Source organism: Mesoplodon mirus, assembly GCF_964341445.2.
Source record: "Mesoplodon mirus genome assembly, chromosome: 1".
NCBI lineage: Eukaryota > Metazoa > Chordata > Mammalia > Artiodactyla > Ziphiidae > Mesoplodon > Mesoplodon mirus.
The window spans coordinates 68,538,451-68,554,356 of NC_138976.1; the positions used below are offsets into that span (position 1 = coordinate 68,538,451).

At 36.3% G+C, this 15,906-nt stretch overlaps 1 protein-coding gene across 4 annotated transcripts in view; it reads left to right on the forward strand.

Annotated features, from left to right (window-relative positions):
• The window catches only part of PTPRD (protein tyrosine phosphatase receptor type D), a 2,145,247-nt gene that overhangs the window by 2,000,109 nt on the left and 129,232 nt on the right, over positions 1–15,906 (forward strand). For all 4 annotated transcript variants that reach the window (XM_082611189.1, XM_082611192.1, XM_082611191.1 and 1 more), the window contains 3 exons: positions 681–771; positions 6,128–6,337; positions 13,657–13,817. In XM_082611189.1, coding sequence (XP_082467315.1) covers positions 681–771; positions 6,128–6,337; positions 13,657–13,817 — 462 coding nt within the window. The remainder of the gene's footprint in view (positions 1–680; positions 772–6,127; positions 6,338–13,656; positions 13,818–15,906) is intronic.

A 15,906-nucleotide genomic window follows, 5' to 3' on the forward strand; every position in this document is an offset into this window, starting at 1 on the left:
GGACTCGCTTACTATTGTCCCTTCCTATAGAGGTATTATACTGAGACCTATTTTGAAAGCCCTTAGGTAGTGACTGTCTCCAAATTTCTGCAGTACCTACCTTAAGGTTTGCAATTTGATGGGTAGAAAGAGAGGGGAACCTTTACATCTTTATATAATTATGAGATGACGAGTAATTTTTATGCTTTTAATTTTTTATCCAAATAAAATGTATTTTAACGGTGTATAAAGAAAATCATTGTCATCGTCATCGTGTAGGCATTTGTATGAGCTTAGAGTAATTTTTATTACACATCTTCTTTAAAAAAATCATCTTATAAATTAATGTCATAGAAAATTCTTGGTTCAGCAGCCTGTGGTGGTAGATTTCAATATACCCACCTTGTATGTGTCCAGCACCAGGGTACTAACAAACTATTTCCACTCTGTTTATGATACCTAATAAAGGTCAGTCAACCACGGTGATATTACCATACAAGATCACTGAAGTCACACATAAATGTCTACCCATGTTTTTAAAATTGAACAAACAGGTAGTTATTTGTCATTGATGGACAAGTCACTCCATATCCATAATTTGCCTTCAGTCTCAATCTTCAGGTCTGTGGAAGATTTAAGGATATATCCATTTTCTTTTCCCTCCGAACTAACCTTACTTTTGTCTATCTATTCTTGTGCAGAGGTTACTACATAATAATTGTGCCTTTGAAGAAATCTCGTGGGAAATTTATCAAGCCATGGGAGAGTCCAGACGAAATGGAATTAGATGAGGTAACTATGTGTTTTGGGCTGTGCCGTTCATTAGTTATTTAATTTTTAAAATAGCCCTCTCCTCTCTATGGAGACCTTTCAGCCTCTAATCTGGGTGCTGACTCCTACATGGCTGGCTGGTCAGCTGGCTACTCAGAAGGTTCACTGCTATGGGTGTGTTAACCTCTTGGGGTCCCAACAAAGAGCTTTTTGATTTAATTAAAAGACATTAAGCTGTTGTAAAGCTTACAACCTATCTGATCTTTGTTGGCTTTAATATTTTGCCCCGTGCTCCTTGTATAACATGATGCAGAGGTGTGGAAGGTGAAGTGAATTGTCAGCAAAGACTTAATCACCATTGCTATGAATTCCAAGGTATGCTTCATCAGTGCAGTGGTAGCTGAGGCTGTTAAAAATGCTAAGTTGCAGTTTGCACCAGAGTTCAACACTTGACCTGCTATGTGTTCTTGACCAATTGCTGACAGAATTGTGCTGGTTAGCACATATTTGCTTTATTCTATATTTTGTAGGATATCAGAATCAAAAATGCATGTAACTTCAGGGGCAAACAAAACAAATCACAGAATTTTGAGCTGAGCAAGAAATACGGTACAAACAACAGAGCAAATACTAAATACTATTAATTTCTAAAATCTTACAATAACAATAGGTACCTTGGTACTCTTTTTTGCAAAAAGAACACTTTTTTTGAAAGTAAATACATAGTATATAGAACAAGATCTAATTTTGACATACTTCTGTTTAGATGAGAAAACTGTGATCAAAAGTGTTAAGCCAGATCCCTAGAGGGCCACAGCAGGTTAATGGCTGGGCTTCACCTTTTGAAATACTATACAGGAGAGACTTTACAATTTTAACATGATTCTAGTCTGAATCAGTTCAGAAGTCAAATAAAAAAGGCCCCCATTAGGGGAAATATGAGATTTTAATTGATTGGATTTATTTACCACATGTTCTATATCTTATAACCCAACCTGTTATTTTCAGGTATTTTCTGTCCCTCAAATTAATGCATACAAAGCAAGGAAAAGCAGAAATTCCCTAACTGCATTACAGGGAAGTGATGTTTATTTCATACATGTCTGCGCTAAGGAGACTGTGATCTCGAGAGCAGAGCTGTTAGCTTCTTTTGACAGACATGTGTCATCCCTAGAAGTATGTTTCATCATCAACCACTTCATTTATCTGAGTTAAACTTGATCAAGTTCAGAAAGGGACATGAGTTCAAGGTTAGGACTATGCTTTTGTGTCACTGCTTAGTGATTAGATGAGCACTGAAGGAGTATAAAGTGAGACACATTTCAATCATGCTGTCAAGTAATTTATGTTATAAATTTTACCTTTTTTTCTGCTGAAAATAAAGGAACAAAATCATTTTTTATGATGTCAGAGGAGTACATCTGAATATGCGATTTGATGAGCTAGCTGGTCTCTAAACATTTTGAAGCAAGGCATGTTTTACCTGCAACTGACTAATCAGTTAATCCTGACATATTCTTTATTATTTTAATCAGTTCTCAGCTGAAATGCAGAATTCAGTTGGAATTGGATTTAAAATTCAAAGGCAGCTTGTAAAATCTATGAATCTTTCTACCTATTAAAAAAAAAAAAGTTTTCAAGTAATTAACATCCAAGCCAAAAATGACATCAAATCCTTAAAAAAAAAAAAAAAAAAAAAAGCTTTCCTTAGAAGTGGAGCCATTTGGTAGTAAGTAATAGGAAGCTGATTCTCTTTTACAGCTAGGTTTTAACCTCCAAAATGCACATCAGTTCTAATGGATTAAAGTATAGAGCTATATGACATTGAACTTTCTTGCAATTACATTCTATGGGTCTCTGCTGCTGATTCCCATAACAAAGGGTCATTTTAATCATCCCACAAATTGTAGTGCATTAATCTGTATAATAGTTTGATAAAGAGCATTTATTAATTCAAAATTTTGGGGTCGGATGGGTTCTTTCCCACTTTTCTTACTGATATAATTGAGACCACATTGTAGAATTAATGGTGGAAGAAATAAGATATGCATTGACTGGAAAATGAAAATTATTTCTGATAAAAAACTAAAGCCCTTTATATATCTTCTGGAAACCTCCAATACATCTTGTAACTATTGTGGAGGGGAACAAATGAAAGTAGGCTATGGCCTCACTTTGTGCTTACTCATCCAGTTTCTGATCCCTACAGACATGTATTTTTCTTTCTGCCATGGATAATAAAAGCATTGTAGTAATTTTATCTATAGCTTGGTACTGCCAGGTTTGACAAAGCAGTGTTCCTCTCTTAAATGTATTTGACCAAGTGATTTTTTAGAAAGGCCTATAATTCAAATCGTTGAAACCCCGTCATCAAATTGAATGGTGGCCTAAGGGGATTTCCACATGTAGGCCTCACACCTAGGCCCATAAAAAATGGAAAGAGGCTTTCTAAACAGAGTTACTCTCAATATTATCTTCTGAGCTCATTTATCCTTTGTCTGGGGATAATCTTCACATAATAAATTCATAGACTGGAACTCTTAGTTGTCAGAGTCAGACTGGGCAGAGCAGACGTTCATAGTCAAAATGAATTCTGGACAGAATGACTCCTAAAATGTTAGTTATATTTAATTCAGGGAAGGTCTGGTAATACATCATAAGCTTTTCATCGCATTGTACTTCAAAGGCTTGCTGTAAAATAATGTGGTCATTTGTGGTTGTAACTTCAACATACTGGCTCACTTCAGTGTCATCTGAGCACACTTGACCCATTTAAAGTATAACACAGGGAGCATCCTACAGAGATTAGAGCAAGCTACAGGGCCAGGGTTGATGTTCCAGGTCTGACCTTAATAAATGGCAGCAATGGGTCTAAGGAGCACCAAAACACTAAAATCTGTTAAAGTACTTCCTCGAAGTCTTCTAAAGAAACCCTAGCAAAAGGTACTCATAGGGATGACAGTGATATGGATGAATTATGACAGTTGCCTACATCTGAAATATGAATAAAATCAAGGTAGGGTTTGATCAGTGAAGTAGAAGAGGGAACACAGTTGCATAAACAACTGATGGTAAATGTTTCTGACTAACCAACTTCAAAAAGCTTTTCAGCGCTTCTGCACTGCATTTGTCCTTCTCTAAGTAATGGCCCATAAATGACTACATATCAACAATAACCTATGTAGTGACTTTTCAAGTATACCTTAAATATTTACATCAGAATTTTTAAAAACCCATGTTAAAAGAATCTAGGAAAAAGGCATCTAAGTACGCATTTATCTGTGTTAATGAAAGCAGATGCACAAAAATTATATACTTAAGTATAGACTGAGTTAAAAGACTTAACATTATTAATTTAGCCTAAACGTTGCAATTATGTTCCTTTGATATTGTGCAGCCATTAAGTAAATAAAAATATGGTTGGAAAAAATCTCTTACATGTAATTTCATTTTATTTCACCAATTGAATCCACTATTGTCACTTTCTATTCTGCCTCAGTTTCCTCATTTATAAAATGGGGATAATGATAACCTATTTCATAGAGTTTTTATGAGTAAATGAACTAAGCCATATTTAGTCTCCTGAGAATGGTGCCTGGCACCTAGGAATTGGTTAACAAAGAAAGGCATTACTGTCATTATCTTCATTATTATAAAACCTAAATGTGACAACAGGATTGAAAGATAGTGCTAAGTTTCTGGACTTGCTTTATTACAACTCAGTTGGTCCATAATTGATCAGTCTACCTGAATTTATCATCAGATGGTCCCAATTTGCTAAACAAGTCTGCTGTGGTTTTTATAAAAGAACTTACATTTCATGTAATTTTAATTGTATCAAGAAACTCAAACTTAACAGAAAATTTGAGAACATTATAAGTATTCAATAACATGGGCACAAATTATCTATATAACCAAGAGGGTGATTTTTTACATTTTTAAGTTATAATTTTGACCAGCTGAGCACATTTACATTCTGTGTTGAAGAGACTGTAGTTTACCATCAGGTTCCTAACGTAAGGATTTGGTATTTGCCGTATATACAGCCTGCAGCCGTTATTATTACAGAAGCCTGGCCTTCATTGCACCAGGCTCTCAGATAGTCTTTTCCGTAGAGATAGTAAAACAAATCAGAATTCTTTCAAAACTCCAGTTAAGTTGTCCCTTACATCAAAAGGCATCTCAGACTGCTATAAACTTCTTTTTCTCTGTTAAGCCCTATAAAATACCAGTATTTAATGGAAGCAGACAGAGATAACTTAAACATCATTTTGGAATTGTCATGAAATATCATTAACATGAGTTTCTCCTAATAAAAGAGTGAATGCAAAACAATAGAGTATCAAACCATAATTTGTACTTTTTTTTTTCTTCTAGAAATACATGAAGGAGTTGTGTGTGTACATGTTTATATTTGTTTTCTTCAGTGTAATAGTAAAATTATTTTTTCTCTACCCTGCCTTTATCGCCTGGCAAGATAATTCAACATCTCCAGAGAGCTATTAGCTCCAGAAAAACTTGGTGCCATGATAAATGCAAGGATTTTTACCATTTTATCCCAAATGGTTAATCAAGGAACCAAGTCAAGCCAGAAATCGTTAAATAAGTGACAATGTCTATTTAAAATATGTCAATTAGGGCTTCCCTGGTGGCGCAGTGGTTGGGAGTCCGCCTGCCGATGCAGGGGACACGTGTTCGTGCCCCGGTCCGGGAGGGTCCCACATGCTGCGGAGCGGCTGGGCCCGTGGGCCATGGCCGCTGAGCCTGCGCATCCGGAGCCTGTGCTCCGCAACGGGAGAGGCCGCAGCGGTGAGAGGCCCGCGTACCGCAAAAAAAAAAAATAAATAAATAAATATGTCAATTAAAAATTGGTCATCAGATTCTATTTCTGCTGATTTGAGGGAATATACATCATACAAGTTATCTCATTACTAAAAGTAATCTAAAATGGTACTAATCTCTCCAAAGGGTTGGTCTTTGAAAGTTTTGATGGCTTTATCTGAGGGTACTACTTGTTTAATAAGTAAGTGATAAAGCCTGCATGACGGGCTTTTGTGAATCAAGCTGATTTTTTCCATAGACAAGTTATAATGCATTCTTGTTCTTTGAGAGGATTTCATTAGAGTGGACAGTGATGTGAACTACCAGTAAAGGATCTAATTGTCCTGTGTTTACAGCCTGAGCCTTGCCATTCAGTGCCTTACCTTTGGAAGACAGAGAGACTGAGATTTAGTAATGCTGACATACTACGCATATTGTGGACACATTGTATTTGGGTTGTTCCCAGCCCTGAATTAATTTCTCCCATTAAATTGTCATTAAGTTGGGTTATTGTTGTTTACATTTCTTTCTCTGTTTCCCACTTTTTTTCCTTTAGCTGCTTAAAGAGATATCTAGGAAACGCAGAAGCATTCGTTATGGGAGAGAAGTTGAATTGAAGCCATATATTGCCGCTCACTTTGATGTCCTTCCCACTGAGTTCACCCTGGGGGACGACAAACATTATGGTGGATTTACAAACAAGCAACTCCAAAGTGGTCAAGAATATGTCTTCTTTGTGTTAGCAGTGATGGAACACGCAGAGTCTGTAAGTTAATTGTGATGGCATCCATCTAATTTCCTATGGTATTCGTATACATTTTTCACCAGAATTTGGTTATTTGGGGATACATAGGTACATGCACCCTAATTATTTCTCAAGAGATTTCGCTAACTTAGATGTAGTAACAGGCTGCCTACTCTTTGAACATTGCTGAGTAATCTGCTTGAGATTTCGTTACAAGTAAGGCTGTGTCCCTAATGACAGGAAATTTAGATGGACATCTAGTTTATGAAGTGCCAAATTGATAGGGCATGGTTCTTTTGGTTGTTGTTGTTTGTTTTTTGTTTTGGCATTTGTATCTCTTAATCCCACACCCCTCTCTTGCCCTAACCCAGTCCCCACTGGTAACCGCTAGTTTGTTCTTTGTGAGTCTATTTCTGTTTTGTTATACACATTGGTTTTATTTTTTTGATTCCACATATAAGTGATGTCGTACAGTATTTGTCTTTTTCTGACTTATTTCACTAAGCATAATTCTCTCTAGGTTCATCCAAGTTGTTGCAAATAGCATAATTCTTTTTTACGGCTGAGTAATAGCCCATTGCATATATGTACATTTTCTTCATTCATCTGTTAATGGACACTTGGGTGGCTTCCATATCTTGACTATTGTAAATCATGCTGCTATGAACATTGGGGTACCTGTATGTTTTCAAACTAGTGTTTTTATTTTCTTCAGATACATACTCAGGAGTAGGATTGCTGGATCATATGGTAGTTCTATTTTTAGTTTTTTGAGGAACCACCATACTGTGTTCCATAGTGGCTGCACCAATTTACATTCCTACCAACAGTGTACAAGGGTTCCCTTTATTCCACATCCTCGCCAACATTTGTTTTTTGATGATAGCCATTCTGACAGGTTTAAGGTGATATCTCATTGTGGTTTTGATGGGTATTTCTTGGATGGTTAGAGAAGTTGAGCATCCTTTCATGTGCCTGTTGTCCGTATGTCTTCTTTCGAAAAATGTCTATTCAGGACTTCTGCCCATTTTTAATTGGGTTGTCTGTTTTTTTGATATTGAGTTGTATGAGCTGTTTATATATTTTGGATATTAAGCCCTTATTGGTCATATCATTTGCAGATATTTTTCTCCCATTCAGTAGATTATCTTTTTGTTTTGTTGATGGTTTCCTTTGCTGTGCAAAAGCTTTTAAGATTAATTAGGTCCATTTTTTGTTTGTTGTTTTTTGCTTTTATTTCTTTTGCCTTAGGAGATCCAAAAAAAAAAAAAATTGCTACAATTTATGTCAAAGAATGTTCTGCCTATGCTCTCTTCTAGGAGTTTTATGGTGTCAGGTCTTACATTTAGGTCTTTAATCCATTTTGAGTTTATTTTGTACATGGTGTGAGGGAATGTTCTAATCTCATTCTTTTATGGGTAGCTGTCCAGCTTTCCCAGCACCACTTGTTGAAAAGACTGTCTGTTCTCCATTGTATATTCTTGCCTCCTTTGTAGTAGAAAAATTGACCATAGGTGCATGGGTTTATTTCTAGAGCCTCTGTTCTTTTCCACTGATCTGTGTGTCTGTTTTTGTGTCAGTACCATAGTATTTTGATTACTGTATCTTCATAGTATAGTCTGAAGTCAGGGAGCATGATTCCTCCAGCTTAGTTCTTTTTCTCTCAATATGGTTTTGGCTTTTCAGAATCTTTTGTGGTTCCATATAAATTTTAGTGTTGTTTTTGATCTGTGGAAAATGCCATGGGTAATTTGATAGGGATTGCATTAAATCTGTAGATTGCCTTGAGTAGTATGGACATTTTACGATATTAATTCTTCCAATCCAAGAACATGGAATATCTTCCCATTTCTTTTTATCATTTTCGAATTCCTTCATCAGTGTTTTATAGTTTTCAGAGTATAGGTCTTTCACCTCCTTGGTTAAGTTTATTCCTAGATATTTTATTATTTTTGATGCAATTTTAAACAGGATTGTTCTCTTGCTTTCTCTTTCTGATAGTTCATTACTAGTGTATAGAAAAGCAAGATTTCTGTATGTTAATCTTGTAACCTGCAACTTTACTGAATGTATTTGCTAATTCTAATAATATTTTTGGTGGAGACTTGAGGGTTTTCTATATATAGTACATGTCATCTGCATATAATGACAGTTTTAGTTCTTCCTTTCCAATTTGGATGCCTTTTATAGGGGCATGGTTCATAAGACCTTTTGATGTGACACACATCTGGATAGGAGGGTGACAGCCATCATTGCTCATCTCCTTCCTCATCCTCTTAAAATGACTGTTCTCAAATATATATTTAATATTAGGTATGTTGCATAATACCTAGTAAATCTTAGCCTGTGTGATGACAATAGTAACTAACAAGTTCTGAGATTTAACATAGTACATTTCCAAGTACTTGAAAATATTGATGGGGGGGGTGATTGTATGTATTTTATTCTCCTATAACTACCCGTGAACCCATAGTGCTTTCTGCCCAGATTCAAGGGAAGTTCTATCTAGGAAAAGGCAAGCATAGCATGTGTTTTAAATTATAGCAATTTACCAGGGACTTTATCAGTGAAAAGCCAAGAAAGTTAGAAAACAATTCAATAAAACAGAGAATTCCTAAGGTCCTCTAAATAATGAGTTGTCTTCTTTTATGTAATTCATCTTGCTCTTATGTTATTTTGTGCTTCAGTTGCTTTGAATGTTAAAAACAGAGAGAGAGGGCGAGAAATTGTAGATGGGAGGGAGGTAGATTTTGAAGTGGCAGTTCACATTAACATTTAATATACATATTCAAAACTATACCTTTCTAATGGGGCTTAAAACTGACAGGTGTGGGGCCTCCCTGGTGGCGCAGTGGTTGAGAGTCCGCCTGCCGATGCAGGGGATACGGGTTCATGCCCCGGTCTGGGAGGATCCCATATGCCGCGGAGCGGCTGGGCCCGTGAGCCATGGCCGCTGGGCCTGCGTGTCCGGAGCCTGTGCTCCGCAACGGGAGAGGCCACGGCAGTGAGAGGCCCGCATACTGCAAAAAAAAAAAAAAAAAAAAAAAAAAACTGACAGGTGTGGCAACTAGATAGAGCCAGTCCCTTCCCCAGTATAGGAAGTCTGAGATATATCAAAGATTTCTCCACATCAGGTGTTAGCATGTACAGTGGGGCTTCTCTTCAAATGACTGAAGGAATTCCCTCGTGGAAAATCAAAACATAAAGGCAGCCTTTCTGCCTGTTTTTTTTTTTTTGCACACAGGATGTCATTTGAAAACAAAGTGATGGGCTTCCTGGAATTTTTAATGCACGGATATGCTTTCTCTTCCTAGTTGAAGGTTTTAAGGCAGAACATCAAGGGAATGGAATGTTGGAACCATCTTATCCTTTTTTTTAATGACTTTTAGATATCTGAAAGAAATTTTCTTTAAATAGCTCTAGGACGTTTCCGAAAGCACGTTCAGAGCACTGAGATAGATCAGAGAATCCAGGAAAAAGGAATCTCATCAGATCATGCACTGTCAGAGACTCTGGTTTCTAACAGACATTTCAACTAGTTGATACATTTCATCACCATTGATGAATAGTTCACCTCTTCCCTTAGTATGTCATCTCACTGTTTCATTAATTATATAATTAGGATTTCTTCCCAAATATATATTGTCTAAATTGCCCCTTTTCTCCATCATCTTTTTCAACATCGCTCTCAAAGCTAACAGTATTTCCTTTATGTTTCCTATGTGTGTTCATGCCAGCATTTATAGACTTGTATCCAGCTGGTATAATGCTCGTAGTGATACAGTCTTTTGTAAACCTCAAATTTTCAAGAGTGATTGTTAAAGTGGCTAACCACTCCAAGGGTGGGATGATAATTTGCATACAGAAAATATCCCCCTTCCCCCCCAAAGACATGAGCTTTTCCCCAATTAACTGCCTCATTAAGAATATCAAAGGACTGGTTTAGAATGACCAAATGTTTAATCTTTTCCATTACTCCCACATACTGAACAAATTCTACTTTTCATAAGGCTGATATCATTTTACCGTTATGTTTTCTTTTCATTTTCACATGTCTCTGTTTCCTGATTTGGGTTGGAAATCTATGTACTTTGGGAAAAACCTCTGCTTAGATTTCCATCTTGGCTAACCAAGATTATTATCTCAAAGGCTCTTGGTAAAGAATTTCAAATCAGAGAGTTTTGCTTACTTAAGTCTCCCAAACACTTTGAGTGTGACCTACAAAATGGAAAGGGGAAAATTTAAACCAAAACAAACAATTATATAAAAGAATCATGTTTCTTGCACATAGAGTGTATTTGCTAAGTCCTTTGTGTAAATCCTTACACTGTACATATCTTTTTTGTTTTTTTTAATCAGCCCCTAAGAAGGTTAGAAACCTATTGAGTTTTTGTATTCTTTAGATGCATTAGAAAATCTGAAAGTCTGGTCAATCTCTTTCCTGGACATAGTGAGGAAAATGGAAAGGGAGAATAGCATACAGGCATTTGGTGGGCATGTGTTCTCCAGATTGACTGCTGAGTTTGTCCTACTTAAATTCAGAATATATGCCCTAATTGTTAAAAAATGCAGACTGAAAATAATTAAATATATTTACTGATAGTGGAAAAATGAGTATACTCTTTCATGCTTTAATAATGTCAGCCATTTGAAAAAAATGAGCATTTTATTTGCTTCAACAAAGATTTTCTGGGAACCCACTAAATGCACAGTTCTGTACTTGCTGCTTTAAGCATACAAACTGTATATAAATCTTTACCTTCAAGGAGTTTATAGTTTCATTAAAGAAGATAAGGCATGTACACAAATGAAAAACCAAAATAGAGTCTGGCCATTACCATTAAAAAACGAATAACTTCAAATTGTTAAAATGACTTTTACCTACATTTTGTGAAATAACCGATTATTTTCAGTTAAGGAGAGGCAGCTTCAACGGAGGCAGAATTTAAGTGAGGCCTTGGAGTCGGATTGCGGGAGCTAAATGTTGTGGAACATGTGAGGGGGTTAAAGAGAGAGAAGAGAACATTTTGGTAGCAGCAGCAAGAAGTCTATTGTGATGGAACATGTTATGTGTGGTAAGAAAGTTTCAAACAAAATTGTGGAGGCCCTTAAGAACCATGCTAAGATGTCTAGCTTTTATTTAGGAATCCCCAGAGAGCCTCCTGAAGGTTTTACAGATGCAGTTTAGGATCATAACTCTAGCAGCAGTGGAGTCTGTTAGAGGAAGGAAGAAATTCTTGATATGGTTTGGGTGAACATGAATGAGGTAATGAGAAATGTGGTTGTGTGAGACTGGAAAGAGGGTGGATGGACCTGAGGATCATCCACATGTGCACGTGTCCTTTTGAATTATGGTTTTCTCAGGCTGTATGCCCAGGAGTGGGATCACTGGGTCATATGGTAGTTCTATTTGTAGTTTTTTAAGGAACCTCCATACTGTTCTCCATAGTGGCTGCACCAATTCACATTCCCACCAGCAGTGCAAGAGTGTTCCCTTTTCTCCACACCCTCTCCAGCATTTATGGTTCGTAGACTGTTTGAAGATGGCCATTTGGACCCGTGTGTGCTGACACCTCATTGTAGTTTTGATTTGCATCTCTAATAATTAGTGATGTTGAGCATCTTTTCATGTGCCTCTTGGCCATCTGTATGTCTTCTTTGGAAAAATGTCTATTTAGGTCTTCTGCCCAATTTTTAATTGGGTTGTTTGTTTTTTTGTTATTGAGCTGTGTGAGCTGTTTGTTTACTCTTAAGACATGTGGGGCAGCTCGTGAATGTGGACTGGTCTCTACTAGGAAAACCAATATTTTAAAGAGGGGCAGAGTCAAGAGAATATTTTTCTGAGAGAGTCTAAAATAGGACAGACCAAAACAAGATATTACAGAAACAGAATTCATGCATATGCAGTCCTTTCCTTCACCAAGTGACTTTCCATATATATATATATATATATATATATATATCTTTGCAACTTTATTGAGGAATAATTGCCAAATATAGTGGCACATATTTAAAATGCACAATGTGATGATTTTATATAGTTCTGTATACATAAATGCTGTGATTACCAAGATCAAGAAGATTGTTTGTTTCGTGTGTATGGTGAGAATGTTTAAGATCTACTCTCAGAAACTTTCAGGTATACCGTTCTGTGTTACTCATATAGTCACCTTGCTGCACTTTAGATTTTCAGAACTCATTCTTCTTGTAACCATATAATATATGTCTTTCTCTGTCTGGCTTATTTCACTTAGCATAAAGCCTTCCAGATTCATCCATGTCATCACAGATGGCAGGATTTTCTCCCGTTTTTTTCTCCTTTTAATGGCTGAATAATATTCCATTGTGTGTGTATGTATCTGTGTATATATATAACCACATTTATCCATTCATCCATAAAAAGAAACTTATGTTGCTTCCATGTGTTAGATAGTGTGAATATACTGCAGAGGACACAGGTATGCAGATATCTCTTTGAGACAGTGATTTCATTTCCTTTGGATATATACCCAGGAGTGGGATTTGTCATATGGTACTTTTATTTCTAATGTCTGGAGGAACCAACATACTGTGTTCTCTAATGACTGTACCAATTTACATTCCCACAAACAAACAGTGTATTTAAGGTTTTCCTTTTCTGTTTATCAATTTTCTCTTGGGAACAGTCATACCAACCTCTGAGCAGTACTGTAATAAAATTAAATAGATATGCTAAATCCTTTTAAGTAAGTACTCAAAATGTTATCTTCTAAAAAGCCATATTCTTATCACTTTCATGTGTGTTGCAACTATAATTTGAACACTGGACTTTTCTCTTGCAGTTGTAGATTTTGGCCTTCATTTTCTTACTAAGGTGCAGTACTTAGGACTACTTACATAATTTAACGCAATACTGATATTTTGCTGTATAAATGTTTACTTTCTTTTAATTTGGTCTCAACTGAGTGAGTGATGATATCCTAATGGCTGGAACTATAATATTTTTTATTTTTCACATCACATGTAACACGTTGGCACAATGTAAATGCTCATTGAACATTTTGTGACTGCTTAATTTACTGGTACTTATACTTCATAAGATCATTTAATGTGCCACATATAGATCCCAGTGAAAAAGTATCTATGGAGTAATTTATACCATCAAAAATTTTACTGTAAAATACTTTAAAGGAAATTTCAATTACAAAACCTCTTTTTTCTTCCTTTCTCTCCCTTCCTTTTTTATTTTACACACTTATTATCAAATCCACAATGTTCTGAATCTTTGCTTCTTCTAATGCTAAAGATACTTTCTAGAAAGGCATTATTTTATAACTAACATAGATTCTGTTTTTCCTCAGAAGATGTATGCAACCAGCCCTTACTCTGATCCTGTTGTGTCAATGGATTTGGATCCACAGCCAATCACAGATGAAGAAGAAGGCTTGATCTGGGTTGTAGGTCCTGTCCTTGCAGTGGTCTTTATCATCTGCATTGTCATAGCCATTCTTCTTTACAAAAGGTAGGTTTGCCCAATATTTCTATTGCAAAGACTTTTATTATCCTTCTAGGGTCATTGTGTGGTTGATCTTAGTAGAAAGACTTCCAATAATCACTGGACAAAAATGTGTCCATTAGCATTAGAACAAAATGTAAAAACTCAGCTATTTAAAATCTCATTCACCGTGTGGTATAGACTCTGTTGCCCAGCAGGCATGGATCCCAACCTCCATCTTCTGAGATACTTACTTATGCAGAATGAGTGCGTTGTATGACAGCTGAGATGTTACTACATTCACAAGCAGATAATCCCAAGGAAGCTCAAACTGGATTGTTTTAGATCAAGTTTGTACATTTGTGTCCATTTCATAAGTCTAACTAACTTGCACATGGGCTGAGATTCCCCACCCTCCCCTCACCCCTGTGGCTATTTTCAAAAGTGGCTAACAATTGAAGAGCAAAGAAAGAAAAGAGAGGAAGAGGGTGAACTTTTCCCATTTGTGTCCAAGAGGAAATGCAAGGTACCATTTTCCTTTAAGAAAAATAGAACCTTAGTCTTGATACCCCCCATGTATCAATACGATTTAGTGTCTGACCACAGGTGGGATGCAAATAACCCATATTTACCCATGTTTTCTGATCCACTCTTGTCAATCCCATTTCTGCCTCCATTACACATAAGCAAGATTTCTTCCCCTAGGTCACTGCTTAGGCAGTTGGATAGAAGACGTGAGTAATTCTTCTTCCCCTTAATCCTTTCTGACCTAAAAAATATAATATCATAATGTACAAAATTTTAACAATTAACATCTACTCTCTTAAACATGTAGAATGACTAAATTCTGAATTCTCTCCCTTTATATCAATTTTTCTTTTCTTCCATTCCAAATTTTATTTTCAGGAACCTTTAATCTGTGTTTCGTTTGTAGTGTGCCATCTGTTGGAATGCCACTGTGAAGTTACTCTCTTCCTTCTGCAAGATAGTTTGTCTCTCTTCTTCCCTCACTATAACCTTGACCTTCAAAATTAGATGAGAATGTCTTCATTTTGATTCTTGCTTACATGTTTTAATCTGACAAGATATCTTATTTTCATTATCTCTTTTTCCTACCCATATATCTCCCTTTATTGGGTTTACATTAATTATTCCTACCTGCATTCCTTTGTTCTTATGTTCTTGGAATAGCTCTTTTTTCGTAAGCTCTTCTTTTGACTCCAAAAAATACTTTTCAAGACAGACACTTCTCCCTTAAAAAACTCTCTATTATGAGGCTGTATTCCATTCCACTCCAGAGCTGAGAAAAAAAGGACAAGTTAAAGAAGTTCATACCATAGCCCATTAAATCGCCTATCCTCTTCTAGAATTAGAGAAAGAAAAAAAAAATCCATCATTATTTTTCCTGATCACTCAATTGTCCACTCCATAAAATAATAGCTGAGAAAGCAAGTGCTTGACAGGCCAAAATATTTTAGTTGATGGTTTCAATCTTCCCATCCCAGTCTGTATCTTATCAGTGTGTATGGTAAGGAGCCTGTTGTATTTGATCACTTCTCTCTTATGTAAGAGCTAAAGGGCAGGAAGTGCGAGGTCCCCACATATTCCAGAACAGTAAGAGATCCTATGTGAGTCCGAGTCCAAGCAGCAGCTTTGCTGTTCAGGTACCGCACTTATTATCAGAAGAGAATACAAGAAGAAAAAAAGTAAAAATAGAATTCTAATTGTTTTCTGTAAAACAAAACATTAATTTAAGTGGTCACATCCTGCTGTGGGAGTCAGATCAGAAAACAACTGGTTGCTGACAGTTGCATTTCTAGATCATATCATGTGACATTGTGTGATGACTCAAAATGAACAAGATGCTTACCTTTTTTTAAGTGGTGAATCTATCCAGCTATCATTAAGTCATGCCACGCAGTAGATATGGGTGTGGCCCTGTGAATTAGTTATGTGAATGTGAAGAAATAAGATTATAAGCTTGGTAATTAGTGGGTTGGCCAAAAAGTTCGCTCGGGGTTTTCCAGATGAAAACCCCGAGCGAACTTTTTGGCCAACCCACTAGAAATCCTTTTAAAGTTTTCTGTATCCACACGTGCTTGAAAAAAAATAAACT